Source organism: Salvelinus namaycush, chromosome 20 (assembly GCF_016432855.1).
Source record: "Salvelinus namaycush isolate Seneca chromosome 20, SaNama_1.0, whole genome shotgun sequence".
Classification (NCBI taxonomy): Eukaryota; Metazoa; Chordata; class Actinopteri; order Salmoniformes; family Salmonidae; genus Salvelinus; species Salvelinus namaycush.
In genome coordinates, this window is record NC_052326.1 from 23,807,993 (window position 1) to 23,822,149 (window position 14,157).

Here is a 14,157-nt window from a genome sequence, read left to right on the forward strand (position 1 = left end):
ACCTTGGGCAGCCATTACAGCTGTTCATCATTTTGAATAAGATGATACCAATTTTGCACAACTCTTAGGGCAACATACAGTATATCCATTGCTTTTGTCAAAATTGTTCAAGCTCAGTACATTTGGATGGGAATCATTGATTGGAAGCTATATTAAACTTTGCCTCCGATTTTAAAGCAGATTCAACACCTCTAGGAAAGCCATTCTGGTGTCGTTGCCATTAAAAGCTGTATAATTGTCCCCCCCAATAAAACTATGACAGTGTTAGTTTTTCTCTGGGGTGTGAAGTCATACGCAATCAAGATGCCTTCTTTTATTATTATTAGTAGTAGTAATTTTTTTAATACAAATTATTTCACTTTGAAAATGTGGAGTAAGTTGTGTAGATGGGTAGATTTTTATTATTTCGTAAGACTATAGCAGGATATAAAAACTGAAGTTTGTCATGTACAGTTGTGGCCAAAAGTTTTGAGAATGACACAAATATAAATTTTCACAAAGTCTGTTGCCTCAGTTTGTATGATGGCAATTTGCATATACTCCAGAATGTTATGAAGAGTGATCAGATTAATTGCAATTAATTGCAAAGTCCCTCTTTGCCATACAAATGAACTGAATCCCCAAAAAACATTTCCACCGCATTTCAGCCCTGCCACAAAAAGACCAGCTGACATCATGTCAGTGATTCACTCGTTAATACAGGTGTGAGTGTTGACGAGGACAAGGCTGGACATCACTCTGTCATGTTGATTGAGTTCGAATAACAGACTGGAAGCTTCAAAAGGAGGGTGGTGCATGGAATCATTGTTCTTCCTCTGTCAATCATGGTTACCTGCAAGGAAACACGTGCAGTCATCATTGCTTTGCACAAAAAGGGCTTCACAGGCAAGGATATTGCTGCCAGTAAGATTGCAACTAAATCAAACATTTATCGCATCATCAAGAACTTCAAGGAGAGCGGTTTAATTGTTGTGAAGAAGGCTTCAGGGCACCCAAGAAAGTCCAGCAAGCGCCAGGACCGTCTCCTAATGTTGATTCAGCTGCGGAATCGGGGCACCACCAGTACAGAGCTTGCTCAGGAATGGCAGCAGGCAGGTGTGAGTGCATCTGCATGCACAGTGAGGCGAAGACTTTTGGAGGATGGCCTGGTGTCAAGAAGGGCAGCAAAGAAGCCACTTCTCTTCAGGAAAAACATCAGGGACAGACTGATATTCTGCAAAAGGTACAGGGATTGGACTGCTGAGGACTGGGGTAAAGTCATTTTCTCTGATGAATCCCCTTTCCGATTGTTTGGGGAATCCGGAAAAAACCTTGTCCGGAGAAGACAAGGTGAGCGCTACCATCAGTCCTGTGTCATGCCAACAGTAAAGCATCCTGAGATCATTCATGTGTGGGGTTGCTTCTCAGCCAAGGGAGTGGGCTCACTCACAATTTTGCCTAAGAACACAGCCATAATAAAGAATGGTACCAACACATCCTCCGAGAGCAACTTCTCCCAACCATCCAGGAACAGTTTGGTGACGAACAATGCCTTTTCCAGCATGATGGAGCACCTTGCCATAAGGCATAAGTGATAACTAAGTGGCTCGGGGAACAAAACATCGATATTTTGGGTCTAAGGCCAGGAAACTCCCCAGACTCCCATTGAATTGAGAACTTGTGGTCAATCCTCAAGAGGTGGGTGGACAAACAAAAACCCACAAATTCTGACAAACTCCAAGCATTGATTATGCAAGAATGGGCTGCCATCAGTCAGGATGTGGCCCAGAAGTTAATTGACAGCATGCCAGGGGGGATTGCAGAGGTCTTGAAAAAGAAGGCTCAACACTGCAAATATTGACTCTTTGCATAAACCTCATGTAATTGTCAATAAAAGCCTTTGACACTTATGAAATGCTTGTAATTATAATTCAGTATTCCATAGTAACATCTGACAAAAATATCTAAAGACAGTGAAGCAGCAAACTGTGTGGAAATGTATATTTGTGTCATTCTCAAAACTTTTGGCCATGACTGTACAGGAAAACAGTGCTTTAGATTAGTGTGATAAACACCTGGATAATGCTCAGCAGCCATGACAGAGTGTGCGTTGATTGTTTGTGTGTCTAACTAACCTGTACGCGGGCCTCAGTGAGCTTGGTCCTCTGGGCCAGCTCTTCCCTGGTGTAGATGTCTGGGTAGTGTGTCCTCTCAAAGGCCTTCTCCAGCTCCTCCAGCTGCTCGGCTGTGAAGGTGGTGCGGCTTCGACGCTGCTTCCTCTTCAAGGGAAGGTCCGGCTCCGACTCCACGTCTGAACCCTCGTCTGTACGATTACCTGGGCCAAAGGGGAAGAGGGAGAAGAGGGGAAGAGCCAGCTCAGTTAATACTAGGAAATGCACTAAAATAATACAAGAGAATTTAGTAACAATGGAAAGGAAGTCCATTTTATTGGTTAGTTATTTATCTCCTCAGTTGTCTTTATTTATTTATTTTTTATTTAACCTTTATTTAACCAGGTAGGCCAGTTGAGAACAAGTTCTCATTTACAACTGCGACCTGGCCAAGATAAAGAAAAGCAGTGCGACAAAAACAACAACACAGAGTTACACATGGGATAAACAAACGTCCAGTCAAAAACACAAAAGAAAAATCTATATACAGTGTGTGCAAATGTAGTAAGGTTAGGGAAGTAAGGCAATAAATAGGCCATAGTGGCGAAATAATTACAATTTAGCATTAAAACTGGAGTGATAGATGTGCAGATCATGATGTGCAGGTAGAGATACTGGTGTGCAAAAGAGCAAAAAAAATTATAACAACATGGGCATGAGGTAGTTGGGTGTGCTATTTACAGATGGGCTGCTGTGTCTGTGTTTACCCTCAAGCCTCTCTTCTGACAGCAATGAGTAACATTTTTTGTTAATTAACCTAAATCATTGAAAAAGGCAATAAAAAGTCAAATGTTTTGTTAATTAACCTAAATCATTGAAAAAGGCAATAAAAAGTAGGGCTGTGACAATACCAGTATCACAATATTTTTTCCATGGCTAAATAAATGTGACTCTGGATGACAACATAATGATTTTTGTTTCCAACATTAGGGCTGTTTTCCTAAGGAAGTGAAATCAGCTTTGTGCTTTGTTTCCTTGTCACAATACTAACGAGTATCGCGGTACTGGTATCATCCCGGCCCTAATAAAAAGGATGGATGAAACCCTGAAATGGTCAATACAAGCCCTAAAAGCCACTTTTTGTAGTTTAGGGGCACAACCCACATCAGAGGCTTGGTCGCTTGAGGGGGAGAGGCTGCAAAGAAGCTTCAAATGACAGCTTTCCCTCTCTCCGAGCACAACAGAGCAAATATTATCTTAATCTGTGGATGTTTATACAGTATATAAGAGCCTTGATACCCAAACCTGCCTGAGAGAGAGAGAGAGCGGGGGAGAGAGGCGCCAGAGGCTGGAGGCAGAGGGCCGCAGGCGGTTGGGGGCAGGAGGGGAGGGGGCGCTGGATGGAAGGGTTAATCTACCCAGGCCACCTTGCTGTTCCTCACCACACTATTCTCTCACAATGGCCCAGGGCACACTGCTGCTAAAAAAAACAGTACAGCCAGAATATACAGAACACTACAACAATATCACACCAGAACCATTCAGTCCCATATTCTGTCTTTCTATGATACTGCTGTCAATAAATGAATTACAATATATCTTACAGTACTTTTATGCTTTCAACTAAGCTGCTGCATTTTCGCCAGAGGAATATAGATACTGCACAAAGCCATCCAATCCTGGCCAAGAGGAATGTTTCTGACAGCGAATACGTATTACCACAGCACATTACCATTATAACTGAATTTAGGAAATTGCATCATTTTCACCTCCTCTGCATGTCTATTCAAACTACATGGCCCTTTTCATTTCCTGTTATAAAATGCATATTTTCACAACTGTGCTCATTGAGACATTGACAAGCCAGTGTTGCTCTAGGCCTAGCTGGATTGCATCATACATTTACAGTCCAGAAGGAGAGAAGGGTAAAGAACAAAAAACGAGAGATAGTCTATAGAACAAAAGAGTTTGTGGAGAAACGCTTTCTCCCCAACAATAATGACAACCATAATGATCTTCTGAAAGTTAGCCCAGGTGAATCCCCTGTATTGGCTATGGGCACAACTAAGCTCAGTTCAACAAAGCCCTCTCGAATGTTTCAGCATACCACATAGACAAACTGAAGCCAAATAGCCTTCAAATAACAACTGTGAGAATAAAAGAGCAACCAAATCTGGCTGGGTCTCAAGGCCGGCTCTGGAGTTTAATTAAACAAGGAATTATGGGATTATATGGAGACTATCATTACAGGCCACTCGATGAGTCTTCTGAGAACGTCTTTTTGTCCCACTGAGCTCACGCTCAACGATTCTCTGCGGATTACATGCGGCCGCAGGACATGAGGCCGCATTCATTAAATCAATTCTTTCGTCTAACCCTTTTTAATAAAGATTGATTCTCCAACACTGGCTCCCACTTTTGCAGAGAACAGCCTTGAACATACAATGTTGAATATGTACATATATGGCATATCCCTTTGTTGGTTTTCATGAGGATGCGCATAGCGATTTGCCTCTAACTCGCCGTGACAACACTTGAGACCGGCACAGCGGTCTATAGATCACTTTTCAAAGTCACCTCTGTGTCCTACGGGGGGCATGCGGGCAGAGCGGAGGGCTGCTCAACGGTTTAAAACCAAACAGACACCACAGAATTCTACTTGAGTTATTCTATTTTGCTCATATTTCTCTTCCTTTGTTTATCTATGTGATCGGATGAAAAGTTGCGTAAGTGGATATAGGCTAGCCAGTACTTAAAACATTTCAAAACAGAATCCTCCCCCTATACTCCAATGTTAGCATTTTGCAAAGGATTTACAAACAAACTGCATGACAAACAAGACTAATGAGTATGTACTGCCACCTGTCATTCAGCCCTGGTTATAGTGACATGTGTCGTGGCACACGCAGCCAACACGTCTGTTTGTGTGCATGAACTAAAGGCAGCAAGCAGCAAGCTCTCGGTGAAGGTCAACAGCCATATTAGTAGTGAGTTTGGGAAACAGGGTTGTGAGAAGCAAACCTCATCTCTATCCAGACCACATTTTTCTGAACGGGATGCCAAGATGAATCAACAACACTGGGGCCCCCACATGTACCAAAATGGGCTGTGCCAGAAACAGAATTTCAGTTAAATGCACTGTATGGTTCCTCTCATTGTTGGTGCAACACAGAGTTGCATGGCTGTCTGGTTAACATATTTTACTGGCCACCCTATTCTCAGGTAAAACCCTTCAGCAGACAACATAAGACTATCTACATAAACAAACAAGTCGAAATATAATGACACTGGGTGGATTACACAGTATCCACATCGTTTCATTTAAATATGTCTAACATGTTATACTTTATTCAAACAGCTGGAAACAAAGGGGGAGACAGGCAAGCAGGAGAGCAGTAGGAAGGGTAGACACGGGGACTGAACCCCGGTCTTATGACTGGATTGCATCATACATTTACAGTCCAGAAGGAGAGAAGGAGAGAAGGGTAAAGAACAAAAAACGAGAGATAGTCTATAGAACAAAAGAGTTTGTGGAGAAACGCTTTCTCCCCAACTATTTGGTGCAGAGCCCGTGATCTATCGGTAACGCTCCCGGGCTCTGCACCAAATATTTTTATTTAATGGTAGTTTGATATTTATAGATGCAGTGCCTCTCGGCCTAAATTATGGAAGAAGAAACACTTACTATCGGTTTCCCAGACAACAAAGCTTTTGAATTTGAATAACACATGTCTCCTTGGTTTACAAATCTGTCAATGTTGATACAGGACAAAACGGTGGATGATTAGCCTACTACCTTGGAATAAACTCAATCCCTGTGGGCGTTGAGGTCAATTCTCTAACACTTCTTGCTGCTTTAAAACAATAAGGTACATCCTGATTAGACTTGGGTATAATGCCTCAGCTGTAATTCCATTGGAAGGTTCTGGGGATATTGATAAAGCACTCGTGCCTTGCCTCATCAGTTATCATAGCAATTAGGGCCTAATTATGTATACCATCCAGTGGGTATGATTAGACAGCCATGTATCCTCCTTCAGGGCCCTCAGAGGGCCTGCTCAATATTGATTTAAAAATACAGCTTTGTTTAAACAGAAATTAACCAGGTATTGACGAGGTCTTCTAAATCAGAAACATTTTTTTAATGTTTCAAGTAAAAAGGGGAAACAAGTAAACATATTATACCGGAAGAGCCAGTTGTTTTACTGACATAATTTAATTTAATCTCTTTACTTATGAATGGCGCCATATGTTTCCCAAAGAGATTGTTTAAGCTCTCTGTTACCTCTCTCAAAATCACAGCTTTTTCACAAAGTACTACTATTTCTAACAATATCCATAGTCAGACAGAATGTCAACTCAGGTCAGAACACAACCAACAAAAGTGGTCTTGTCTCTGAGAAGCTGAGCAGTTGGTTAATAGTTTAGCGGTGAGTTTAGTGTGGGGTTTAAAGACCTCTCTCCTGATGCTCCTCACTGCTGACCCCACGGTCTGCTCAGAGCTCAGACTGCAGGCAGATGGAATACTCATCACGCAAACCTCTCCAAACCCCCTCCCGGACAGCCCGCTAACCCTATGGACTCTGTTCCTCTCTTTCTCCCATCCTACTTCTGAGGAGCCCCTACTCTCTCTTTTCCCCCTGGGAGAGAGGCTGAGGTAATATGGCTTAGATGGACCTTAGATGGATTGCTGTCCAAGGCTGTACAGTCAATAAAGACTGCTGGCTTCAATGCTCCACAAGAACATTATGCTATAATAAACGACAAGCCATACAATAGCAATGTCTATTAGCACTGAAGGGGACAGAGAAAACATACAATGACAGTCTAGAAAATGATCACAAAAAACGGAATCTAAGCTACTCTCCAACACCCACAGCTATAACTGATCACCGCAACACTACAACACAGGAGGCTAATAGTAACGCTTCAACATGGCAACACAACATTCCTCAATGCCAAGATGTCTAATATGGTCAAATTTTAACCAATATAATCACATCAACATTGTGTCAGTGAATATTTAGGTAAAATATTGAAAACATAGGTCAGAAATTGATACTTGTACTATGCATGTTAAACCTGTGAGGTATTTAATGATAACAGGTGATTAAGAAGCCTCCATGATGACACATGGGGTGGAAGCATCATTCTTCGTCTCTCAGATTGCCTCTGAGTCAGTATTAGCTCAACACTATGGTGTGTATCCTCCTCCCTGCCCCATGCAGGGTGTTTCTGATACCAGAACCAATGGCCTCAATAACAGCTATACCTTTCCAAACTACCCAAGACAGAGGGACAAAAACAGACAGGGCTTTGGCAGTGCAGCATTAGCTCATAATGGCTCATTTTGAAAAGCATATTAGTTCCAGCATAATTACAATCAGGCCTCACGCTCAGTGTTCTGCAGGCATTCACAGGACCAGCCTCAGAGCAGCCAGTCACACCAGTTGACTGTGACTGACAGCACATTTTGTTTACTGGTAGTCTTTTTTTCATTCATTCTCACAGGACGAAAATAACATCCCATCTTTTCTCTCTACTTATGTTTGCTTGTTTATTTTGTGCATGCCTTTTGTCGTAGTTGATGTTGCAATTATACTATTTGTCAGTCGGAGGGGAGGAATATCAAAAGGCCTAATTATGCAAACAGGCCCTGTGATAAGTAGCAAATGTCTGAGATGGGATCTGCTATATCTGACATCCATCTGTCTCTCGGCTGTCTCCTGCTCCAGGCCTGAATATAAACATCTCTTCCTGTCACCAAGACTGCATGGGATTCAACCCCACATACTGGAGAGGAGGGATGTTTTCAGGGGTGGGGATCATGCAGCAACATCAAATAGCTGACAACTTCTCCATTTAAATGTTTCAGAGAATGGGGCAGTATTTCTCCTCAATGCACTACCCTGTGTGTCTCTCAGTGTTGCCAAGTTAGGAGAGCCATAGGAGATGATTCAGTTGTCCTACTGGAGGATGGATTTAACATAGAAACCTTATAGTACTCCATGAAAACAAACCTTACAGTACTCCATGAAAACAAACCTTATAGTACTCCATGAAAACAAACCTTACAGTACTCCATGAAAACAAACCTTATAGTACTCCATGAAAACAAACCTTACAGTACTCCATGAAAACAAACCTTATAGTACTCCATGAAAACAAACCGTATAGTACTCCATGAAAACAAACCTTATAGTACTCCATGAAAACAAACCTTACAGTACTCCATGAAAACAAACCTTACAGTACTCCATGAAAACAAACCTTATAGTACTCCATGAAAACAAACCTTACAGTACTCCATGAAAACAAACCTTATAGTACTCCATGAAAACAAACCTTATAGTACTCCATGAAAACAAACCTTACAGTACTCCATAAAAACAAACTTTATAGTACTCCATGAAAACAAACCTTATAGTACTCCATGAAAACAAACCTTACAGTACTCCATAAAAACAAACCGTATAGTACTCCATGAAAACAAACCGTACAGTACTCCATGAAAACAAACCTTACAGTACTCCATGAAAACAAACCTTACAGTACTCCATGAAAACAAACCTTATAGTACTCCATGAAAACAAACCTTATAGTACTCCATGAAAACAAACCTTATAGTACTCCATGAAAACAAACCTTATAGTACTCCATGAAAACAAACCTTATAGTACTCCATGAAAACAAACCTTACAGTACTCCATGAAAACAAACCTTATAGTACTCCATGAAAATAAACCTTATAGTACTCCATGAAAACAAACCTTATAGTACTCCATGAAAACAAACCTTACAGTACTCCATGAAAACAAACCTTATAGTACTCTATGAAAACAAACCTTATAGTACTCCATGAAAACAAACCTTACCGTACTCCATAAAAACAAACCTTATAGTACTCCATGAAAACAAACCTTATAGTACTCCATGAAAACAAACCTTACAGTACTCCATAAAAACAAACCGTATTGTACTCCATGAAAACAAACCTTACAGTACTCCATGAAAACAAACCTTATAGTACTCCATGAAAACAAACCTTATAGTACTCCATGAAAACAAACCTTACAGTACTCCATGAAAACAAACCTTATAGTACTCCATGAAAACAAACCTTATAGTACTCCATGAAAACAAACCTTACAGTACTCCATGAAAACAAACCTTATAGTACTCCATGAAAACAAACCTTATAGTACTCCATGAAAACAAACCTTATAGTACTCCATGAAAACAAACCTTACAGTACTCCATGAAAACAAACCTTATAGTACTCCATGAAAACAAACCTTATAGTACTCCATGAAAACAAACCTTACAGTACTCCATGAAAACAAACCTTATAGTACTCCATGAAAACAAACCTTACAGTACTCCATAAAAACAAACCTTATAGTACTCCATGAAAACAAACCGTATAGTACTCCATGAAAACAAACCTTATAGTACTCCATGAAAACAAACCTTACAGTACTCCATGAAAACAAACCTTATAGTACTCCATGAAAACAAACCTTACAGTACTCCATAAAAACAAACCTTATAGTACTCCATGAAAACTAACCTTAAAGTACTCCATGAAAATAAACCTTATAGTACTCCATGAAAACAAACCTTATAGTACTCCATGAAAACAAACCTTACAGTACTCCATAAAAACAAACCGTATAGTACTCCATGAAAACAAACCTTACAGTACTCCATGAAAACAAACCTTATAGTACTCCATGAAAACAAACCTTATAGTACTCCATGAAAACAAACCTTATAGTACTCCATGAAAACAAACCTTATAGTACTCCATGAAAACAAACCTTATAGTACTCCATGAAAATAAACCTTATAGTACTCCATGAAAACAAACCTTACAGTACTCCATGAAAATAAACCTTATAGTACTCCATGAAAACAAACCTTACAGTACTCCATGAAAACAAACCTTACAGTACTCCATGAAAACAAACCTTATAGTACTCCATGAAAACAAACCTTACAGTACTCCATGAAAACAAACCTTATAGTACTCCATGAAAACAAACCTTACAGTACTCCATGAAAACAAACCTTATAGTACTCCATGAAAACAAACCTTACAGTACTCCATGAAAACAAACCTTATAGTACTCCATGAAAACAAACCTTATAGTACTCCATGAAAACAAACCTTATAGTACTCCATGAAAACAAACCTTACAGTACTCCATAAAAACAAACCTTATAGTACTCCATGAAAACAAACCTTATAGTACTCCATGAAAACAAACCTTATAGTACTCCATGAAAATAAACCTTATAGTACTCCATGAAAATAAACCTTATAGTACTATAAGGTTTGTTTTCATAGAGTACTATATGAAAACAAACCTTATAGTACTCCATGAAAACAAGCATCAAGAGGAACTACCCACTCAGCAAGACAATGAGCCAGAGACCAAAATAAAAAACTCAATGGTTAATTTAGCAGAATAATTCATAAAGAATCTTCTCTGTTAGTTACCTCAGTCGCCAACCAGAAAACAGCTCCAACATGAGAATATGGCAAGGATGTACCTACCTAATGTTAATATGCTGAAATCAACTTGAATGATCATCATCTCCCCAGGTACCAGTGACCTTTTCAGAGCCTGGCTTGGCATTTGTCACAAATTGAATCTAGAGTTGATGATCAACAGCCACTAGTATGGCTACTGTTATCAGCTTGCAATAAACAAAAGTAACTACTCTAAATGAAAAAAGTACAGTTACACTATTGCACAATTTAGATTATGAGTGTGGTTGAGTCAACAATGGACGCTCAACCAAGCTCTGACTGTATAAATATACTTAAATTACATCACATTGATCTTCCCCTCTTCTCTCAAACCGTACAATCAGTTCTGTCCACTGCTTAACAGGTGGTTTAGGACAAAGGGCAGGTGTCTCCCGAGAGACTCAAAAGTAAGTGGGAAAAGATCCTTCGCATCACTGTACATCTCATACCACAAGAGTACTATGATCTAGAGACCCATAGCTACTCACTATAACCCCTCCTCATTCATTTAGGACTAAAGCTGAGCCTCACATCCAACCAAAAATGCGACCTTCAAGTGTTTTCTTGTGTCTCATTGCCACTGTCAAAAATGTGTCTATTTTCCCTCCGATCTACATTCCAAAGGACAATTCCGATACTTGTCTTTTCTCTGCTCTGGGATAGAATCACATTCCTTAGAAAGGAGAGAGTGCCTGCAAAACAGGAGAAAAAGGCAAGGGGAGGAAGAAAGACATGAGGCTCTGTAATCTTTGGTTCTCACAACAAACAATTAGCCCCATTTTCTTTTTTTGGGGTCGGGCAAAAAATAACGAGGAGTGGAGAAAGGAGAGAAGAGAGGGAGAAGCAGCGAAAAGCTATGCTCTTTTATGGCTCTTGTCATATGGATGAAGGCGCAGCGCGTCCATGAGAGCACACGCTCACCTTCAACAACAGGGCGTCCACTGGGCCTCCCGGCCCTTTCAGCCCAGAGAGACAAACTCCTCAGGGGGCCATTAGAGCATGAATAGAGGCCTGACAGCCCTGTGCAGCTCTGCGGGGCATCCATAAACGCTGACATATTGACTCCCCAGGCCTCTGCTCTGCTCTCTCTGCCTGAGTGTGAAACCGTGAAGGGCATGAAGGGTGGATTCTTCTTTTTTATACATACATTCTACCAGTTGGACGTGAGATATTACTAACAATATGATCGTAGTCCTTTTCAGAAAGGCCTTCTTATTGTGTGGGAGAAAATGGTGTTTCTCAGAAAGCGAGTAGACTAGTATATTCATACTTTTATCAAATCTTAAGATTTCCCTTTTGTTACATTGTTGTTATTTGCACAAAGACAAAATTAACAAACAAACGTTGTTGTAGTTGTAGTTTTTCAATGCAAAAACTTATATTACAATTCTGATGGATATTTTGGAAAGTTTTCACAAACAAGTCTGTTAGACATAATAGAACTTTAACTTGGAACTAAGTAACAACTAAAAACTTTATGTGGCTATGATACCAGGAGTAAAATGCACTCTCTCCTTAAAGCGGTGTCGCTCTCTGCTACTGAGCCCAGCTTCACACCAGGTACTCTGGTGTCCAATGGGAAGTCATTCCCTGGGATCCATGCTAATTGAGGTCACAGCAAAAGTAATGAAATGGTCCCTGCTAACTGGCACTGGAACTAGAGCCCCCGTCCTCCAACAAAGGCTCCTGAACCTACCCAGGAAATCAAACAGTAACTCAGGGCTATGAGTGGAGGCATCTGGGAGGAACAACTCATTTTCTCAACAAAGCCAAGGAGAGATTACTTTACACAGAATAGGAATGCACAGCAGACAATTTTCATGCCCCCGGAATGCTTCCTAATTTTCTGGACAATGTCAGACCGTAAACATTTGTCATTGTGCAAGTTTTTATGGTGCAAGGGACAGCTGGAAGAGTAGTGATGGTGTCTGTGAAGTGAAGTCTTTTTTATCACAGTCAAGGGAATATAAAAGTACAAAATCCCCAAACATAATATCCATAATCCATAAACACAGCAATTGTGTAGAATTGCCAACAACGTCCACCATTTTAAAACATGTTGGCAGTCTTGTTTAAGGGACATACCACTACACAACACACCATAAATCTGACAATAACCACCTAATGGTCCCAGGAGGTTAACCCCTATACTAATGATGCCTCTATTACTACACACGGGACACAGCAACCATAAGGCCTAAATAGGAAACGTAATGGATCATGATGCTGGGTATGAGTCTGACACTGAATTACTGAGGTAATAACCTACGTGCACAAACACTGTAAACAAATAAATCAACAAACAAACAATTGATTGTGAAAGACAGACTATCTCAAGATCATATAAGCAAGAATTAAAGAAGTGACCGATAATTCACTCTTTCATTTTGCTTCATAAACTTGAATGAGATTCAGTAAATTCTAACTGAACAAACACTAGCGTATTTCCAAATAGTTCCTGAGGATCCAGGAATAATATTTCCTGTTTAGAGGGTTGGAGGGGGACATCAGTAAGTCGTCACAGTGCTTGATATTAACATTTGAAATCTGTGCTCCATAGTGTGGCTTTACAATGTAACGGAAAAGCAAAGCTTTTTGAAATGAGAGTACATATTCCCCAAGGAGAGATTGACAGAGGATGCAGAAATAAGCCCATTAGTTGAAAATGGAGGACCAGGCACCATTTGAAGTTATTTTGCAGGCTAGAACGGCAGCTCCACCCCACCGTTTCAACTCTCTCCATAACAATTTAACTGTGTGGAAAAAAACACAATTCTGATTTGCAACACTTACGGGAACATGTTTATTGTCTTTGTGCATTTAAAAAAAATGTCCTCAAGCCCAATTAAAACAAATGAAGATTGCAGTTGCAAGGCAGATTAGGAGCATAAAATGGGAAATGTTCTGGACCTAAGTAGCATAGGCTAATGGCGATTTTTAAACTAGCAGACCATGGTCAATGTCTCTCATTCATCACTAAGAGAGCTGGGCACACTGCTCTAAACGTAATTACTGTTGCACATTATGGGGGCTATTCCTGTTTTGTAATAAAATTAGCCAGAAATGCTTGTTGTGTTTTCTAATGCCACACATTGGCGTAATGCAACACAATGTCCTGATCTGTGCCAGCTGTCAAACACTGACGATTCTGACAGCCAAGGCAAATCGGAAGAAACGTTTTAAAATAAATTCTGAGGAAATGAACAGTACATCCATTATAAAATGCACTGAGGAGACAACAAAGGAAGCCAGATAGGCTGCTGTACTGTATTCATTCATATGTCATATGCATTAATCATTTCTCTAGCCACTCTCAATTCTACTGTTTGTCAAAATAACAATGGCTTAATCACCCAGGAAAGATCTATTTGTGTCAATGGTTCCAGTTATTACACTCTCCGCCTTCATATTTTGTTATGATTAAATGCATGGGATTCATGTGCTGGTCATCACTGCATATTGTACTCAGCAGCACAAACCATCTAAATATAGTCTACACAGTAGAAACCAAATCCAAACAAAACAAGACTG

The 14,157-nt window shown here is 40.2% G+C and overlaps 1 protein-coding gene across 4 annotated transcripts in view; it reads right to left on the reverse strand.

The window, feature by feature from the left end:
• Window positions 1–14,157, reverse strand: part of LOC120065719 (paired box protein Pax-7-like) — a 65,367-nt gene that overhangs the window by 34,606 nt on the left and 16,604 nt on the right. For 3 of the 4 annotated variants that reach the window (XM_039016806.1, XM_039016803.1, XM_039016804.1), the window contains exon 5: window positions 2,115–2,314. In XM_039016806.1, coding sequence (XP_038872734.1) covers window positions 2,115–2,314 — 200 coding nt within the window. The remainder of the gene's footprint in view (window positions 1–2,114; window positions 2,315–14,157) is intronic. The other variant, XM_039016807.1, reaches the window with a different exon arrangement.